This window comes from Aegilops tauschii, chromosome 6 (assembly GCF_002575655.3).
Source record: "Aegilops tauschii subsp. strangulata cultivar AL8/78 chromosome 6, Aet v6.0, whole genome shotgun sequence".
NCBI lineage: Eukaryota > Viridiplantae > Streptophyta > Magnoliopsida > Poales > Poaceae > Aegilops > Aegilops tauschii.
The window spans coordinates 103,565,458-103,585,940 of NC_053040.3; the positions used below are offsets into that span (position 1 = coordinate 103,565,458).

General features: G+C 45.2%; 2 protein-coding genes across 3 annotated transcripts; one reads left to right on the forward strand and one right to left on the reverse strand.

The window, feature by feature from the left end:
• Positions 1–8,917: 8,917 nt before the first annotated feature.
• Positions 8,918–13,911, forward strand: LOC109753495 (putative adagio-like protein 2). Of its 2 annotated transcripts, XR_012187290.1 has the most exons (3): positions 8,927–9,405; positions 11,765–13,481; positions 13,587–13,911. XR_012187290.1 is itself a non-coding variant. In XM_020312392.4 (2 exons), exons 1-2 carry the CDS (start codon positions 9,149–9,151, stop codon positions 13,365–13,367), a joined length of 1,860 nt encoding a protein of 619 aa, XP_020167981.1. In that variant the 5' UTR covers positions 8,918–9,148; the 3' UTR covers positions 13,368–13,911. The 2 variants fall into 2 exon arrangements, 1 of the variants encoding a protein (XP_020167981.1); XM_020312392.4 differs by having other exon boundaries at positions 8,918–9,405; positions 11,765–13,911.
• A 1,156-nt stretch (positions 13,912–15,067) lies between these two features.
• On the reverse strand, positions 15,068–18,207 carry LOC109753485 (uncharacterized). Its single transcript, XM_020312383.4, has 3 exons — positions 17,769–18,207; positions 15,777–16,738; positions 15,068–15,446 (listed from the first exon to the last, which is right to left on the reverse strand). Exons 2-3 carry the CDS (start codon positions 16,697–16,699, stop codon positions 15,410–15,412), a joined length of 960 nt encoding a protein of 319 aa, XP_020167972.1. The 5' UTR covers positions 16,700–16,738; positions 17,769–18,207; the 3' UTR covers positions 15,068–15,409.
• Positions 18,208–20,483: the final 2,276 nt, after the last annotated feature.

Consider the following 20,483-nt stretch of genomic DNA (forward strand, 5'->3'; position numbering starts at 1 on the left):
AGGCCCATTAACTCCCCTGGGGGTTCCGCTAACCTCCCGGGACTCCGAAAAATGCCCGAACTCATCCGGAACCATTCCAGTGTCCAAACATAGCCTTCCGATATATTGATCTTTATGTCTTAACCATTTCGAGACTTCTTGTCATGTCCGTGATCACATCTGGGACTCCGAACAACCTTCGGTACATCAAAACACATAAACTCATAATACCGATCGTCATCGAACGTTAAGCGTGCGGACCCTACGGGTTCGAGAACTACGTAGACATGATCGAGACTCATCTCCGGTCAATAACCAATAGCGGAACCAAGATGCTCATATTGGCTCCCACATATCCTACGAAGATCTTTATCGGTCAAACCGCATAACAACATACGTTGTTTCCTTTGTCATCGGTATGTTACTTGCCCGAGATTCGATCATCGGTATCATCATACCTAGTCCAATATCGTTACCGGCAAGTCTCTTTACTCGTTCTGTAATGCATCATCCCGCAACTAACTCATTAGTCACATTGCTTGCAAGGCTTATAGTGATGTGCATTACCGAGAGGGCCCAGAGATACCTCTCCGATACACAGAGTGACAAATCCTAATCTCGATCTGTGCCAACTCAACAAACACCATCGGAGACACCTGTAGAGCATCTTTATAATCACCCAGTTACGTTGTGATGTTTGATAGCACGCAAGGTGTTCCTCCGGTATTCGGGAGTTGCATAATCTCATAGTCATAGGAACATGTATAAGTCATGAAGAAAGCAATAGCAACAAACTAAACGATCATCGTGCTAAGCTAACGGATGGGTCTTGTCAATCACATCATTCCCTAATGATGTGATCTCGTTCATCAAATGACAACTCATGTTTATGGTTAGGAAACTTAACCATGTTTGATTAACGAGCTAGTCAAGTAGAGGCATACTAGCGACACTCTGTTTGTTTATGTATTCACACATGTACTAAGTTTCCGGTTAATACAATTCTAGCATGAATAATAAACATTTATCATGATATAAGGAAATATAAATAACAACTTTATTATTGCCTCTAGGGCATATTTCCTTCAGTGTCCCACTTGCACTAGAGTCAATAATCTAGATTATACAGTAATGATTCTAACACCCATGGAGTCTTGGTGCTGATCATGTTTTGCTCGTGAGAGAGGCTTAGCCAACGGGTCTGCAACATTCAGATCCGTATGTATCTTGCAAATCTCTATGTCTCCCTCCTTGACTTGATCGCGGATGGAATTGAAGCGTCTCTTGATGTGCTTGGTTCTCTTGTGAAATATGGATTCCTTTACCAAGGCAATTGCACCAGTATTGTCACAAAAGATTTTCATTGGACCCAATGCACTAGGTATGACTCCTAGATCGGATATGAACTCCTTCATCCAGACTCCTACATTTGCTGCTTTCGAAGTAGCTATGTACTACGCTTCACATGTACATCCCGCCACGACGCTTTGCTTAGAACTGCACCAACTGACAGCTCCACAGTTCAATATAAATAAGTATCCAGTTTGTGACTTAGAGTCATCCGGATCAGTGTCAAAGCTTGCATCGACGTAATCATTTACGACGAGCTCTTTGTCACCTCCATAAATGAGAAACATATCCTTAGTCCTTTTCAGGTATTTCAGGATGTTCTTGACCGCTGTCCAATGATCCACTCCTGGATTACTTTGGTACCTCCCTGCTAAACTAATAGCAAGGCACACATCAAGTCTGGTACACAACATTGCCTACATGATAGAACCTATGGCTGAAGCATAGGGAATGTCTTTCATTTTCTCTCTATCTTCTGCAGTGGTCGGGCATTGAGTCTGACTCAACTTCACACCTTGTAACACAGGCAAGAACCCTTTCTTTGCTTGATCCATTTTGAACTTATTCAAAACTTTATCAAGGTATGTGCTTTGTGAAAGTCCAATTAAGCGTCTTGATCTATCTCTATAGATCTTGATGCCCAATATATAAGCAGCTTCACCGAGGTCTTTCATTGAAAAACTCTTGTTCAAGTATCCTTTTATGCTATCCAGAAATTCTATATCATTTTCAATCAACAATATGTCATCCACATATAATATCAGAAATGCTACAGAGCTCCCACTCACTTTCTTGTAAATACAGGCTTCTCCAAAAGTCTGTATAAAACCATATGCTTTGATCACACTATCAAAACGTTTATTCCAACTCCGAGATGCCTGTACCAGCCCATAAATGGATCGCTGGAGCTTGCACACTTTGTTAGCATCCTTTGGATTGATAAAACCTTCAGGTTGCATCATATACAACTCTTCTTCCAGAAATCCATTAAGGAATGCAGATTTTACATCCATTTGCCAAATTTCATAATCATAAAATGCGGCAATTGCTAACATGATTCGGACGGACTTAAGCATCGCTACGGGTGAGAAAGTATCATCGTAGTCAACTCCTTGAACTTGTCAAAAACCTTTCGCAACAAGTTGAGCTTTGTAGACAGTAACATTACCGTCAGCGTCCGTCTTCTTCTAGAAGATCCATTTATTCTCTATGGCTTGCCGATCATCGGGCAAGTCAACCAAAGTCCACACTTTGTTCTCATACATGGATCCCATCTCAGATTTCATGGCCTCAAGCCATTTCGCAGAATCTGGGCTCATCATCGCTTCCTCATAGTTTGTAGGTTCGTCATGGTCAAGTAACATGACCTCCAAAACAGGATTACTGTACCACTCTGGTGCGGATCTTACTCTGGTTGACCTACGAGGTTCGGTAGTAACTTGATCTGAAGTTACATGATCATCATCATTAGCTTCCTCACTAATTGGTGTAGGAATCACAGGAACTGATTTCTGTGATGAACTACTTTCTAATAAGGGAGCAGGTACAGTTACCTCATCAAGTTCTACTTTCCTCCCACTCACTTCTTTCGAGAGAAACTCATTCTCTAGAAAGATCCATTCTTAGCAACGAATATCTTGCCTTCGGATCTGTGATAGAAGGTGTACCCAACAGTCTCTTTTGGGTATCCTATGAAGACACATTTCTCTAATTTGGGTTCGAGCTTATCAGGTTGAAGCTTTTTCACATAAGCATCGTAGCCCCAAACTTTAAGAAACGACAACTTGGGTTTCTTGCCAAACCACAGTTCATAAGGTGTCGTCTCAACGGATTTAGATGGTTCCCTTTTAACGTGAATGCAGTCGTCTCTAAAGCATAACCCCAAAACGACAACGGTAAATTAGTAAGAGACATCATAGATCGCACCATATCTAATAAAGTGTGGTTACGATGTTCGGACACACCATTACGCTGTGGTGTTCCGGGTGGCATGAGTTGCGAAACTATTCCGCATTGTTTCAAATGAAGACCAAACTCGTAACTGAAATATTCTCCTCCACGATCAGATCGCAGAAACTTTATTTTCTTGTTACGATGATTTTCCACTTCACTCTGAAATTCTTTGAACTTTTCAAATGTTTCAGACTTATGTTTCATCAAGTAGATATACCCATATCTGCTCAAATAATCTGTGAAGGTCAGAAAATAATGATACCCGCCACGAGCCTCAACATTCATTGGACCGCATACATCAGTATGTATTATTTCGTATAAATTTGTTGCTCGCTCCATTGTTCAGGAGATCGGAGTTTTAGTCATCTTGCCCACGAGGCATGGTTCACAAGTACCAAGTTATTCATAATCAAATGATTCCAAAATTCCATCAGTATGGAGTTTCTTCATGCGCTTTACACCAATATGACCCAAACGGCAGTGCCACAAATAAGTTGCAATATCATTATCAACTTTGCATCTTTTGGCTTCAATATTATGAATATATGTATCACTACTATCGAGATTCAACAAAAATAGACCACTCTTCAAGGGTGCATGACCATAAAAGATATTATTCATATAAATAGAACAACCATTATTCTCAGACTTAAATGAATAACCGTCTCGCATCAAACAAGATCCAGATATAATGTTCATGCTTAACGCTAGCACCAAATAACAATTATTCAGGTCTAAAACTAATCCCGAAGGTAGATGTAGAGGTAGCGTGCCGACGGCGATCACATCGACTTTGGAACCATTTTCCACGCGCATCGTCACCTCGTCCTTAGCCAATCTTCGCTTAATCCGTAGCCCCTGTTTCGAGTTGCAAATATGAGCAACAGAACCTGTATCAAATACCCAGGCGCTACTGCGAGCATTAGTTAAGTAAACATCAATAACATGTATATCAAATATACGTTTCACTTTGCCATCCTTCTTATCCGCCAAATACTTGGGGCAATTCCGCTTCCAGTGACCAGTCCCTTTGTAGTAGAAGCACTCAGTCTCAGGCTTAGGTACAGACTTGGGCTTCTTCACTTGAGCTGCAACTTGTTTGCCGTTCTTCTTGAAGTTCTCTTTCTTCCCTTTGCCCTTCTTATTGAAACTGGTGGTCTTGTTGACCATCAACACTTGATGCTCCTTCTTGATTTCTACCTCCGCAGCTTTTAGCATTGCGAAGAGCTCGGGAATTGCCTTATCCATCCCTTGCATATTATAGTTTATCACGAAGCTTTTGAAGCTTGGTGGCAGTGATTGAAAAACTCTGTCAATGACACTATCATCAGGAAGATTAACTCCCGGCTGAGTCAAGTGGTTGTGGTACCCAGACATTCTGAGTATATGTTCACTGACAGAACTATTCTCCTCCATTTTGCAGCTGTAGAACTTATTGGAGACTTCATATCTCTCAATCCGGGCATTTGCTTGATAACTTCAACTCCTGGAACATCTCATATGCTCCATGACGTTCAAAACGTTGTTGAAGTCCTGGTTCTAAGCCATAGAGCATGGCACACTGAACTATCGAGTAGTCATCAACACGCGACTGTGAGGCATTCACAATGTCTGCAGTTGCCGGCGCGGGTGGTACACCTAGCGGTGCTTCCAGGACGTAATTCTTCTGTGCAGCAATGAGGATAATCCTCAAGTTACGGACCCAGTCCGTGTAGTTGCTACCATCATCTTTCAACTTAGCTTTCTCTAGGAACGCATTATAATTCAAAGGAACCGTGGCACGGGCCATTGATCTACAACAACATAGACATGCAAAATACTATCAGGTACTAAGTTCATGATAAATTAAAGTTCAATTAATCATATTACTTAAGAACTCCCACTTAGACAGACATCCCTCTAATCATCTAAGTGATCACGTGATCCAAATCAACTAAACCATGTCCAATCATCACGTGAGATGGAGTAGTTTTCAATGGTGAACATCACTATATTGATCATATCTACTATATGATTCACGCTCGACCTTTCGGTCTCAGTGTTCTGAGGCCATATCTGCATATGCTAGGCTCGTCATGTTTAACCTATGTATTCTGCAGGTGCAAAACTGGCTTGCACCCATTGTATGTGAACATAGAGCTTATCACACCCGATCATCACGTGGTGTCTCGACACGACGAACTGTAGCAACAGTGCATACTCAGGGAGAACACTTGTTCCTTGAAATTTAGTGAGAGATCATCTTATAATGCTACCGTCGAACTAAGCAAAATAAGATGCACAAAGGATAAACATCACATGCAATCAATATAAGTGATATGATATGGCCATCATCATCTTGTGCCTTTGATCTCCATCTCCAAAGCACCGTCATGATCACCATCGTCACCGGCTTGACACCTTGATCTCCATCGAAGCATCGTTGTCGTCTCGCCAACTATTGCTATCACGACTATCGCTACCGCTTAGTGATAAAGTAAAGCAATTACATGGCGATTGCATTGCATACAATAAAGCGACAACCATATGGATCATGCCAGTTGTCGATAACTCTGTTACAAAACATGATCATCTCATACAATAATTTATATCATCACGTCTTGACCATATCACATCACAACATGCCCTGCAAAAACAAGTTAGACATCCTCTACTTGTTGTTGCAAATTTTACGTGGCTGCTACGGGCTTAGCAAGAACCGTTCTTACCTACGCATCAAAACCACAACGATTTTTCGTCAAGTGTGCTGTTTTAACCTTCAACAAGGACCCGGCGTAGTCACACTCGATTCAACTAAAGTTGGAGAAACAGACACCCACTAGCCACCTGTGTGCGAAGCACGTCGGTAGAACCAGTCTCGCGTAAGCGTACGCGTAATGTCTGTCTGAGCCGCTTCATCCAACAATACCGCCGAATCAAAGTATGACATGCTGGTAAGCAGTATGACTATTATCGCCCACAACTCTTTGTGTTCTACTCGTGCATATAACATCTACACATAAACCTGGCTCGGATGCCACTGTTGGGGAACGCAGTATTTCAAAAAATTTACTACGATCATGTAAGATCTATCTATGTGATGCATAGCAACAAGCGGGAGAGTGTGTCCACATACCCTCGTAGACCGAAAGCGGAAGTGTTAAGTAACGCGGTTGATGTAGTCGAACGTCTTCGCGATCCAACCGATCAAGTACCGAACACACGGCACCTCCACGATCTGCACACGTTCAGCTCGGTGACGTCCCTCGAACTCTTGATCCAGCTGAGGCCGAGGGAGAGTTTCATCAGCACGACGGCGTGATGACGGTGATGATGAAGTTACCGACGCAGGGCTTCGCCTAAGCTCTACAATGATATGACCGAGGTGGAAATCTGTGGAGGGGGGCACCGCACACGGCTAAAATCAACTTGTGTGTCTATGGGGTGCCCCCTCCCCCGTATATAAAGGAGTGGAGGAGGGGAGGGCCGGCCCTCTCTATGGCGCGCCCCAAGGGGGATTCCTACTCCTAGTAGGAGTAGATTCCCCCCTCCTTCCCTAGTTGGAGTAGGAGAAGAAGGAAGAGGGAGAAGGAGAGAAGGAAAGGGGGGCCACCCCTCCCCCCAATTCGGATTGGGCTTGGGGGGCGCGCGCCTCCCACTTGGCCGCCTCCTCCTCTCTTCCACTAAGGCCCAATAAGGCCCATTAACTCCCAAGGGGGTTCCGATAACCTCCCAGTACTCCAGAAATTGTCCGAACTCATCCGGAACCATTCCGGTGTCCAAACATAGCCTTCCAATATCGATCTTTATGTCTCGACCACTTCGAGACTCCTCGTCATGTCCGTGATCACATCCGGGACTCCGAACAACCTTCGGTACATCAAGACACATAAACTCATAATACCGATCGTCATCGAACGTTAAGCGTGCGGACCCTACGGGTTCGAGAACTATGTAGACATGACCAAGACTCATCTCCGGTCAATAACCAATAGCGGAACCTGGATGCTCATATTGGCTCCCACATATTCTACGAAGATCTTTATCGGCCAAACCGCATAACAACATACGTTGTTCCCTTTGTCATCGGTATGTGACTTGCCCGAGATTCGATCGGCGGTATCTCAATACCTAGTTCAATCTCGTTACCAGCAAGTCTGTTTACTCGTTTCGTAATGCATCATCTCGTAACTAACTCATTAGTCACATTGCTTGCAAGGCTTATTGTGATGTGCATTATCGAGAGGGCCCAGAGATACCTCTCCGACAATCGGAGTGACAAATCCTAATCTCGATCTGTGCCAACTCAACAAACACCATCGGAGACACCTGTAGAGCATCTTTATAATCACCCAGTTACGTTGTGATGTTTGATAGCACGCAAGGTGTTCCTCCGGTATTCGGGAGTTGCATAATCTCATAGTCATAGGAACATGTATAAGTCATGAAGAAAGCAATAGCAACAAACTAAACGATCATCGTGCTAAGCTAACGGATGGGTCTTGTCAATCACATCATTCCCTAATGATGTGATCTCGTTCATCAAATGACAACTCATGTTTATGGTTAGGAAACTTAACCATGTTTGATTAACGAGCTAGTCAAGTAGAGGCATACTAGCGACACTCTGTTTGTTTATGTATTCACACATGTACTAAGTTTCCGGTTAATACAATTCTAGCATGAATAATAAACATTTATCATGATATAAGTAAATATAAATAACAACTTTATTATTGCCTCTAGGGCATATTTCCTTCACCATCCTCCTGCCCAGCCCAACCGGCAGCCTCTAACCCCCGCAACGCGAATGTTCATCCTCGCCGCCACATCGTCTCCACCGCGCATCGCTGCCGCCTCCGGCTTGGTCCAAACTTACCTCCCGAGCCCAATAAAGGAAAAAAAAATCATGCATTAACTGGTAGGTGGGCCAGCCAGCAAAACGAGGAAAATAACGCCTAGAGCCTGACAGCCGTGGCCTGTGAGCCCCCCTACAGGCCCGACGCATGAGAGAGCTTCATTTTGTGTGACACGTGTAACTGAGAAGATGGCATATTTGATACTATTTCACATCTTGCACGCTAGGGGATAATGCTAGGCGGTTGCATATACGACATTCGACCGAAAGCACGCCAAACACAAAGTCGATTTGGATGAGTTTGGAACCCAACGACTTTTATCCTCTTGGTAAAACCGCCAGCTCAACCTCCGGTGACCCGTCCTCCCGCCCAGCCCAACCGGCGGCCTCTAACCCCCGCACCGTGAATCTTCATCCTCGCCATCACATTGTCTCCACCACGCGTCGCCGCCACCTCCAGCTCGGTCCAAACTTACCTCTCCATCTCAATAAACACAAAATTCATACAACAATTTTGTATAAACATAAAACCAACTAGCAGTACAATTTCATGAAATTACAGTCGAGTGCGATGTAGCAAAGCCCCTTTAAAAGAAAAGACCAGCACTCAGCCATCCGGTCGCACTACCCTGTCCCCGTCCCTTGTGCTCAGCGGGAGTGGCCAGAGAACCACCGGCCAGCGCACGCCGGCCCAGCAGCACATCCCCGCCGTCCACCCTTCCCACGGACGGCCGAGATCGCCCACTCGCCCCCACAAACCAAACCCCGCACGTCCTCTCGTCGACCTCCACTTGCTCTCGCCCGCCCCCGCCCCCGCCCCGCGTCGTCCGTCCACTCGTTGCTTCGTCTTCTTCCTCGCCCCCCTCCGCCTCCCGATTAAATCCGGCTATTTAAATCGAATCCCCCAACGAACTCCCACTTTTCCCCAGCAGCAGCAGCGGCGTCAGCGGAGCAGCGCGAGCGAGAGAGCCAACCCTAGCGGAGCGAGCGAGCGCGCGCCATGGGATAGGTAGTGGTTCTCTGCGGGCCATGGAGTGGGACAGCGACTCGGACGGCAGCGGGGAGGAGGACGAGGAGGAGGAGGAGGGGGAGGGGGTCGGGCCGTGGGGCGCGGATGGGTGCCGGGGCGGCGGCGGGTTCTCGCTGGCGATCGAGGGCGTGCTCGGCGGCGCCTGCGGGCTCGTCGTGTCCGACGCGCTCGAGCCCGACTTCCCCATCATCTACGTCAACCGCGGCTTCGAGGACGCCACCGGGTACCACGCCGAGGAGGTGCTCGGCAGGAACTGGTGAGTGCCCCTCTCCGCCTCTCAGCCTGCCGATTTTGCCTTCTGTGAGTGATTACGGGCTGGGCGTGCGGCGAATTCGAGCTCTGCCCGGCCACGCGCCATGGCGCGGGGCGCGGGGCGGTGTTGGTTAGTGCTTTTGTGGGGGATCTGAGTTACATACTGCTTATACTGGTTATTCGATTGGAAGTGATTTAGTGGAACATAGAGCAGGAACTAGTAGTTCAACTGGTTTGCAATCAAAATTAGTTAGGCGGATACTAGTATATATATTCTGTTTGGTGATTCATCACCATCTGTGTCAAATCAGGGAGATGGTTATATATAGAGGGAGACGAGCTCACGGTTTGTTTGCCCTACAATTGGGCCCCTGATCACTTACTTTCCAGTGCTTTATATTTGATGGATTTCAATGCGGGAGATGCATACATCTACCTCCACACTGAGAACGTAGATCTACCTCCCCACCGAGAACAGTAAAGGAAGCCATATTGTAGTTAGGAGTCAGAGTATTAGTTATGGTTTGGGCATGCGGCGAGTTCGAGCTTTGGCGACACGCCATGGGTGTGTGGGTGGTGTTGGTTTATGTTTTGTGGGGGATCTGACTTCTGAGTACATGCTGCTAATGCTAGTTATTGGATTGAAAGTGATTTAGTGGAATAAAGAGCAGGAACTAGTAGTTCAATTTTGGTTTGCAAAATTAGTTAGTGTATACTAGTATATATATTCTGTTTGGTGCTGATACCATCAGTGTCAAATGAGGCAGATGGTTAGTGAGAGACATGAGCTCACCGTTTGTTTGTGGGTGCTGCAATTGGGCCCATGAACACTTATTTTTCAGTGATTCATATTAGGTGAATTTTGATGAAAGAGATACACACATCTAGCTCCACTCGAGTCTCCGAGAACATGCATCTAATTCCCCACTGAGAACAGTAAAGGAAGCCATATCGTAGTTAGGAGTCCAGAGTATTTTATTTAGTCCAGTTAAGGGCTTTGTTGACACGGAAAAAACATCTACTGGAATCATGATGTTAATGTTAATTACTTAAAACATCAGAAGCATCAGAAAGAGACCATACTAACAATTAAAGTGATATGTGGTTGGTTAGCTGTCTATCTGCTCTTCTCCTCCAAAAAAAAACTAACCAGTTAGTTACTATATGGTTGCACTTCTACGATGAGTTATCTCTGTCTTCAGGTGTTGCGCTCCTGTTAATTGTTCATTGGAAATTGATTTAGGATGGAACACCTGCCTGCTTTTTATTAGGATGTCAGTCCTCTTTGAGTTTAAATAGTGTGAAATAACTAGAATGTTTGTGGATTCTATAATCAACTCTTGGTTTTTAACACTACCTTTAATTTTACTTCCCCTTCCTCTAGTAGTGCTTCCCTGGTTGGTGACCTTCTATTTTGAAAAAAGTTAAATCAGTTTTTTTTTTCTAGAAGTGTGGTCTAAGATTAAATATTCAGCTAGTCAACTGTCTTAGGTTTGAAATGTTATGCTATGTGGAGAAGCAGTAAGAAGGATCACCAATTTAGCATCAGGTATAATTATTGTAGGAGTATATAACAAAGCTGAGCAGAAAGGAAAACGATCAGTTTGTGGTTGATGATGTTTGAAAGATGTGGCTATATGTCCATGAAACGGTGTTCACTTGACAAAACATCATAATGCTGTTCAAAAGAATATTTTTTCTTGCTAGAATAAATTGAAATAATGAAATGCAATGTAAAAGCTGAAACAGTAACTAATACTTAGTTAAAGGCTCTCTGCCTGATACACAAGAGTTTTTTTACAAGTAATGTTTGTGCGTGCACAACGAGGCGGGATTAGATGAACATCAAATGTTTTAGAGGAAGGTAAACAAAATCCATTAGGTCGTTCAGCGCTGTAAACTGTTCTACTAATACAACTGTTTAGAAGTTGTCTGGATACACACATGCACTCCTATGTTGTTTATGGAAGATAATAATGGGAGCTTTGGTAGAGGTGGCTGAACTAATGGTGGTCTTCAGTATTATGGGGGCTAAAGTAGTTAAGACAACTCAATTTTTGGGTGCTTAAATAGTGAAGTTGTGAGGAGCTCCCGAACATAATTTGTTTTGCTGATGTTATTACTTATCATACCATCATGGACAGAAATAAAAGAAATAGTACATATAATCGAGCTATTAATCAACTTGCTAGCAACACCACGATACATTTTATCTTTGCTAATGTAATATATTTGGTCAATTTCTCAATGTTTGATTTCGATTTTGAGTTATCATGTAACTTAGTCAAACACGTTACATTTGCCATTTTACTTTGCTTTGCTTACCTCTGTTATTGACAATTGTTTTGGTATTTTTTCTGCAGCCGGTTTTTGCAATGCAGAGGACCATTTGCTCAGAGGAGACATCCTCTTGTTGATGCTATAGTAGTTACTGAGATTCAGAGATGCTTAGAGGAAGGAACTGAGTTCCAGGGTGATCTGCTGAATTTTAGGAAAGATGGTTCCCCATTTATGACGAGTTTGCAACTAAAGCCCATATATGGAGATGATGAAACAATAACTCATTATATGGGCATTCAGTTCTTCAACGATTGTAATGTTGATTTGGGGCCTTTGCCTGGCTCTATGGCAAAGGAAGTTGTGAGATCAACATGGATTACACCAGATAATACTCTCCGGCCAAGTCCAACAGGGAAGGGTAACTTTTGTTCTGAGTATTCTCATCTCTTCCAACTGAGTGATGAGGTACTGTGCCAGAAGATCCTATCAAGATTGTCACCTAGGGATATAGCATCTGTAAACTCTGTATGTAAGCGTCTGTATCACATGACAAAGAATGATCACCTTTGGAGAATGGTTTGTCAGAATGCATGGGGCAACGATGCTACTCGGGCTCTTGAGAATGTGGCTGGCACAAAAAGTTTGGCATGGGGACGGCTAGCAAGGGAGTTGACTACACTGGAAGCCGTCACCTGGAAGAAATTGACGATCGGGGGTTCAGTGGAGCCATCTCGCTGTAACTTCAGTGCTTGTGCTGTAGGAAACCGTGTTGTCCTGTTCGGTGGGGAAGGTGTTAACGCACAGCCGATGAATGATACATTTGTGCTGGATTTGAGTGCGAGCAAGCCAGAGTGGAGGCACATCAATGTGGGGTTGGCTCCTCCTGGCCGCTGGGGCCATACCCTGTCATGCCTAAATGGATCGCTGTTGGTTCTGTTTGGTGGATGTGGAGGCCAGGGCCTGCTCAATGACGTGTTTATTCTGGATTTGGATGCAAAACATCCTACATGGCGTGAGATTTTTGGCCTTACACCACCGGTTCCACGGTCATGGCATAGCTCTTGCACACTGGATGGATCGAAGCTGGTGGTTTCTGGTGGCTGTGCCGACTCAGGTGTGCTCCTCAGTGATACTCATCTTTTGGATGTAACAATGGAAAGGCCTGTTTGGAGGGAGATACCTGCACCTTGGACTCCGCCTTCTAGGTTGGGGCACTCACTCTCTGTCTACGATGGCAGGAAAATCCTGATGTTTGGTGGTCTTGCTAAAAGCGGCCCTTTACGACTCAGGTCTGGCGATGTATTCACAATGGACTTGAGTGATGCTGCGCCATCCTGGCGGTGCATCACCGGTAGTGGAATGCCAGGAGCCTGTAACCCCGCTGGGGTTGGTCCGCCTCCTCGCCTTGATCATGTTGCTGTGAGCCTACCCGGAGGGAGAATTATGATATTTGGTGGCTCAGTAGCAGGTCTTCACTCTGCTTCACAGCTCTACCTCCTGGATCCGACCGAAGAGAAACCCACCTGGAGAATACTGAACGTCCCAGGGCGACCTCCGAGGTTTGCATGGGGACACAGTACATGTGTCATGGAAGGATCAAAGGCAATAGTTCTTGGAGGACAAACTGGAGAGGAGTGGACGCTGACTGAAATACATGAACTCTCTCTGGCGAGCTCGTTAGTTTGAGACCAGAAAGGCTCGTGGCAGGTTAGTTGTGTATGCTTGGAAGGCTAGTCTCAAGTAGATCAAAGCTGGCTACTCCCGCAATGTCCCGGAGTCGCCCCCCGTGTTGTCTATGAAGTAGGAATATGTTCTCTCTGCTTTTGCTGCTGCTGCTGTCTGTTTGGTCTACTACAAGGTAACTAATCATCATCCATAACCCTCAATGTGTGTTGTTCTCGTCAGATGTTTCCAGCACTCTGATAGGGAACACAAAAGGGACTGGCGTCGTATACCTGGAGTCTCCGGCGCAACACTTCTGTGGCTCGGCCCCCTGGCACCGCCGTGGCGACAGTGATGATGTTGTAATTGGTCCTGAAATTCCGACCGCCCACCGGTTATGTTGAGCTTTGCTTTTCTGTACCTTGTATGTTTTCCGCGAGCTGCTTGGTCACTCCTCTCACATTGTTTGTTTACTAATACCGCTGACAAAAACTCTTCAGTTTATACCTTTGTAAGTTGTAACTCTGATTGTAGCTAAAAAGTTATCAGGGCTGGTTGTATGGAAAAACAGGGAGAGTTTTGCTTCCCCGCGACATTTGTTGTAGATATACGTACTTATGATGCCATTTTGAGATCTGGTTTCTGGGAAGAATGAAAGCTCCCACCAGCTCTAAAAAACCCCTTTTTCAGCTCCTGATTGGATGCTACTGTAGTTGCTAGCGTGAACAGTTAGGAACCCCCGCTACTTGCGCAACTAGCGTCGAATTGCGTAGCGCAACGCGTGGTTTACTGAAAACAACAGTTCTCCAATGCTGCTGCAACCATGACAAGTACCATGGTTCCGTGGCCATGGCCGATGATGAAGCCGTGCAAGCAAGTTAACGGAGCATCATCAGCTGTTGCATCTTCTAAAGAAAGCGCAAAACAAACAGGATTCCAAAGGCATCTTCAACCCGTTGGCCGGCGGCACAACGGAAGTCCAAGTCAACCCGGAATCATGCAGCAAAGCGGTTGACGGAAGCAACCACACAAGGTTCAGGATCAGGACGGGCATCAGCAGGTCCGCTCCCGCACGCAAATCGCAGTCGTATAGAGCATAATTGGTTTGCTACCAATATTTGGCTTGCCAAATGTTGGCATTGCTAAAAATTGGCAATACCAAGACTTACCAACTATTGGCAACTTTATGTGAGATAGGCAAAACAACTCGTAGTCAACCAAGTAGTTGCAAATATTTGGCACAATGCCAAATGTTGGCATGCCAATTTTTGGCAGCAAACCAATTATGCTCATACTCCCTCTGTGCCATAATGTAAGACGTTTTTTTGACACATTATGGGACGGAGGGAGTAGACGGCACACAAGTGGCATTCATTCAGACACATCCCAGCACGGAAGCCTCTTCTTTGGCGACAAGCCCAGCGGCACAAGCGGAGCACAGCACACAACCAAACGTCCACAGAAACCTTCCTTTTCACAGAGAAAAACGCAATATCCAATGGAACAGTTTTTTCATAACAATTATCGCGCGGCCTTCTTTTTTGTTTTTGACATACAGGCGGTTCCGCGGACCGGAACCGAGACTCGGCACTGCTATAAGGCAGCCCAAGCTGAATATTTACATGAAGAACCTGAGACGGATGATGGCAAGGCCTGTTGCCGATGGACAATGAAGGATTCTGATACCAAAGCACAGCACACAGACCCGGCAATTCCACACAACCTTCTTTCTACAGGAAAGAGAAATCCATTCCAAAGCCTTTCTCCGACAATTATCGCGCACGGAAGATCCCTTCCGTGGCGGCGGTTGTTTTTCACATACAGTGGTTTCGCGGACGGAAACCGAGACATACATTTGCTATAAGGTAGTAAAGGCTAAGTATTTACATGAATGAAGAACCTAAAAATGGTGGAGACCTGTGAACAATAACGGAGGAGGCCTGCTGCTGCTATCGTCTATGCACACGAAATACGGGCTTGGATAGCAGAGAGAAGAGGAGAAGGAATGTAACAGGCGGTGGAGGTGGGATGCTTCTGAACTTCCTGATTGCTGCTGCATTGTGCTCCTAGGCGTGCGCGCGTCGGCGGACATACCTGGGATCCCTGGATTTGATCAAACGAAAATAACAGCGTATCAGAGACTGTCCAAGTGAAACATGAGAAGCTAGGATCTGTTATAGTTTCTGGTAATATAACTGCTTTTACAGTTATAAATGCGGCATACACTAGCGCTGAATTTCAAAGGATAAAGACATTGTTCAGGACAATAAAATTTAGTGGTTAAAGTGGCACCTTATTTATCCTTGAAAGTATAAAAATGTTACTACTCTTCGGTGGCCAGAGAGGTAATTCTCTTAGCCACAGGCCAATGACAGAAAGCGGCCCTTTTAGAAAAATGACAGTAAACAGGGGAAGCAAAGCATATGCACACACCTGTAATGACTGGCCATTCTCCTGGATGCTGCACTAGGCATTGCCCCTGTAACAAGATACTCATCATCTATTCCATCAAATCTGATTTCCCTTATGTCAACAGCTCTGGTTGGAACGTCGATGGTGAAGCTTTCCTGACCAGACCTGTTGCCGGCCCTCCTTCCACCACTTCTCCTTTCCCTTGTCCTTGCTCTTCTCCGGCCTCTCGAAGACCCGAAAGACTTGCAGAAAATACAGGACGTCCACCAGTTTCCCCTGACCCTGTGGAGAACTTCATAGTCATCTCCAGCGTCATCATCGCCATACTCGATGACATAATCTCCCAGAACTATGCTGTTAGGCACCTGCGCGTGTATCGTGCTCAAGACATCGATGATGTCGGACGACTGCTGGAAATTCTCCCAGTCGACTCGGCGAGCGGGGTCGATCTCCGAAGGGCGCGAGTTCGGATGCTTCTGCTGGGTGTGCTTCTGAAGCTCATGGAAGTTGCCAACGTATGAACAGCAGCTCTCTTCACAGCATCTTTTCTTCTGGTTAAGGTGCTGCCGCGCCTCGCCGATGACAGCCCACCCGATGACATCGCCTCTACACAACGGGCAAGCCGGATGGTTGTTTGTGTTTGAAGAGATGAAATGGATGCTGTCACGGGGAGCGATGTTAACGGCCGAGACCTTCACGTTCACCGGCTGCCCATGAGCACTCTTAAACCGCTCGAGGCAGTTCGAACGGGACTTGTCGGTGTCGCATACGAACGGCCGGCAACCCTTCTCATAAGATGTGCACCTCAGCAAGACCGCGTTGTGAGGGAAATCGAGACAGATCGGGCAAGTAACGTCCTCCGTCCAACTTTTGTCAAGTTGTATGTCGAGGTCGAAAGAGCTGGGCTTCACCACCTTCTTCATCACCAGATTTCCTGAACCCATGCTCAACTTTGCCTACCAAATGTATCTTTTCATGACAGCCTGCATGTCATAAAGCAGCATGTCAACTTAGTCTGTCGCTCCCATAAGCAATAAAAGCAGCAAGACTCGGCATCTCCATCACAACAGAAATATCATCATAAACCTAAGAAGCTACTACAAGATGGTACAACAGCAACTTTCCAGATCAGCCTAGTTAACTAGATACGGATCCAATTAATTCCCCTCACATCTATCATCTCCCTTGACCAAGTAATGAGCAACCTAAAGCTTTCAGGTACCCCAGCCTAGTTCATGACAGCATCACATCATTTGTCAGGAAAAGAAGTTATGGATCATAATTATTTTGCTTTGTTACATAACATCTCATACCATGTGCTTGAGCAATAGTGGTACCATTTAGGAAATTGGGAATTTACTATGGCCATCAACTACAATTCAAATGTGCAGAGAAGAAAAAGCAAGCCATCTTACTTGTGTGCTATAAAGTCTATGAAAACATTCCCCCTCAAATGCCAAAACATTCAAAGAGATTGACCACAACCCACCATTCGGCGGAAGACAAAAACAAGCGGTTCCAGAAATTGGGGAAAGAATCCTGAGACAACATGGAAGCATCACATGCCCTGATTTCTTTTTCTTTTTCACATAGATCACATGCCCTGATGAATCAGGCGGCGCAGTAAACTAATCAACACACTTATATAAAAAGAACTGAAGCTGATTCCGCACAAGAAATTTATCAAAATCTATGCGCCGAGTAGCCGAAAGCCAGCAAGTTAACCCATGTGACACGCACGAAGAAAAGAGTAACTAAGAAGATCCCTAAACCCAAAATTAGCTCTGTTAAAGCTCGCCGAACGAACGAACACCACAAGGGGGAGAACAAGAAATAACTCGTACAGAGTCACAGATACGGCTACACGACGAAATAAAAACTGCTGGGAGGGGAAAAAAACCCGTACAAAAATCACAAAACGGCCCGGATCCATGCCAAATCTTCAAATTACCAAAAGGGGAAGAACCAGGAGAAGGAATGAAGAGGGGAGAGGGGAGGGAGAGAGAGACGCACCGCGGACGAGGTCGCGCCGTGCCGCCGGCCGGCCGGCCGGAGAGAGCAGCAAGCCCGACGGGCAGAGAGTCAGAGACGGGATCGCCGGCGCCGCCTCCTTCCCTCCCAACCTCTCCCTCTCTCTCTCTATCTCTCTGACTAGAACCTTTCTCCTCTGACTCTCCCTCTCTCTCTGTCTCTGACTCGCGAAACGGAGGAGAGGAGGAGCGCCTTTCTACTCCCTCGGATTCGCAGCACCACCGGTCCACCACCACGAGCCGACTACTACTAGTAGTCTAGTACTCCCGCAAGCATAAAAACCCCGACTTTTCCATGCCTCCGCGAGGAAATCGATATTTTTTTATGGGCGTTTTTCCCTGTTTCGTTCGGTGCGTGGTGAGATGGGATGACTCGGTGGGAGGGACGACGACGGGGAGAGAGAGAAAGTCCGCGGCCCGGTGCAGAGAGAGAGAGAGATGGAGAGAGAGAAAGTCCGCGGCCCGGTGCAGAGAGAGAGAGAGAGAGAGATGGAGAGAGAGAAAGCAGGGTGATGCACACGACTCCAAAGCAACCAACGTCTAGTGCTGCCCTAGTGCACCCCTCTCTCTCTCTCTCTCTCTACATTTCGCCATCATCGCCTCACCTCGCTGCCCTTTTCAACGCCTCGCTTTATTTTTTCTCTCCTCTTTATCCGGAAATGACGAAAACGCCCCTAGGACAATTCTGTTTAGGAGCGCGGCAATTTTCTGCTGACGCTGCCTTCTTTCTCCCTTTCGAGGGAATTCAGCTGCTGACGCTGTCTTACTGCTAGACTTATTTTTAGTGGAAAATAATATGAACTGCAAAGGAGTGAACAAACACGTTAAAATATGTTTGTATACATCCGATTCAGAAAAAGAGCTAAATAAGCTAGAACATCTTATATTTGTAACAAATGGGGTAGTATACAACGGTGATTCCCTCATGAAAAAGTAATAATACAACATGGATGGATGCATCAGAGATAGTTGCGTGAGACGGAGGAGAAGTCGATATTTAATCGGCCTCGTGGCTTACATTTCGGTTTATTAAAAGGACAGAGACCAAGGGGATTGTCTTCCCCTGATCTGAGCTTGCGTGATCACATGTTTTACAATTTAAAACATTTCTCTAAATGTACGTACATGTGGCATCTGTGTGGTTAACTTTTCAACTTGTAAATTAAGCGCCAATATGATGGGCTGTATTTTATTTTTTTGGAGACAAATATGATGGGCTGTATGAAAGTTAAATGTTTGCCGGACTTGTGTCATGCAAAAATGCTTTGACAACATGTACTCCATCCCTTCAGTACAGAAGGCCCTCGCATGATATCATCGTCTTTTCAACAACAAAATATGTGCTATATAACATTTCACTAGCCGAATTGATGGTCTAGCAACAAGTATGGTTCTTTTATGTATCAAAATGGAAGGGCGTGTTTTACGACTTTCTTTTTGCTAGCATGTTAAGAGCGTGTTTTGTGATTTTCTTTTTGCTAGCATGTTAAGAGCGTATTTTTATGATTTTCTTTTTTGCTAGCATGTTTACGGCTATGGATATAAGTCAAAGGCTAGACAGGGACCATCTTTTGATTTGGTTTGTGTGAGGGATACGGCAGGGACATAATTTCACATCCGTCATAATTACCATCTTGATAGTATACACGTCGATGCATTAAGTGAGAATTTCGTGAGATTTCACGGACTTATGCACAAGGGGATGCATGCACATACAAGTTGAAGTTGTAGTGCCAAATGAATTGACACCCCATTCCCCGCAAAAAGAAAGAATTGACACCCCATTGTTTCCAAAATATCTTTATTTACCTTTTATATTTATACAGAAGTGCAAAAAACTACTCAAAATGTAAATAAAATGACACCATGACGACACCTTAGGTCTGCCACCGCCACTCCATACATCTCCCTTTCTATTATTCATAGATCATAGATTGTGTAGGGCGGGGTGAGGGCAGTGTGGTGATATGGTGCTTGGCCTTGCGTCTTTCGTGCTTCTTTGGATGCCTGTCAGGGTCTTCATCTCCCTCCTCAGTGGGTTATGTCGAACTTGGCTCACTCTGTGGAGGGTGATAGGATGGCACAACATAGATGTCGATCGTTTTTGTTGCATCCCTTTATGTATCAACTGTGTTTTGTGGTGTGTTAGTCATCGCGCCTGTGGTGTCCCCACAAAAAAGCCGCAAAAGGCAAAAGTTGCTTATAACATCTCCGGTCGACATTACGTAGCTGCTTATATCAGGGGCAAATCTAGTAAGGGGTCCATGTGTGCCATGGCATCCCCTCAGAAAATGCAAACAATCTAAAGTTAGTATAAAGTTGAGTCATCTATTTTGGAACGGATGGAGTAGATGTCTACAACATAAAGCCTACTTTTGGTCTATTTGTTGGAACCGTAATGATATCTAGATCAAATTATATGTGTGTACTGTAATTTTCAAAACAAATTGAGCATATATGTTAAAGTTATGTTATTCATACATATATACTCCCTTCGTAAACTAATATAAAAGTGTTTAGATCACTATTTTAATTATTTAAACGCTCTTATATTAGTTTACAGAGGGAGTACATGTAAACCGTGGCACCTTTTTCGTAGGATCCTAGATCCGCCACTTATATAGGCCCTTCACGAAAGTTGGTGCAGCTGCTTTCGGTAACCTCCAAGTCACTAACCTCAGCTTTTCTTTTGTCTCCC

Coding starts and splice junctions, on each gene's coding strand:
- LOC109753495 (XM_020312392.4), top strand. CDS start 9,149: ATGGAGTGGGACAGCGACTCGGACGGCAGCGGGGAGGAGGACGAGGAG. Junction 9,406..11,764: donor GAGGTGCTCGGCAGGAACTG/GTGAGTGCCCCT, acceptor TTTTTTCTGCAG/CCGGTTTTTGCAATGCAGAG.
- LOC109753485 (XM_020312383.4), bottom strand. CDS start 16,699: ATGGGTTCAGGAAATCTGGTGATGAAGAAGGTGGTGAAGCCCAGCTCT. Junction 15,447..15,776: donor AGAATGGCCAGTCATTACAG/GTGTGTGCATAT, acceptor GATCAAATCCAG/GGATCCCAGGTATGTCCGCC.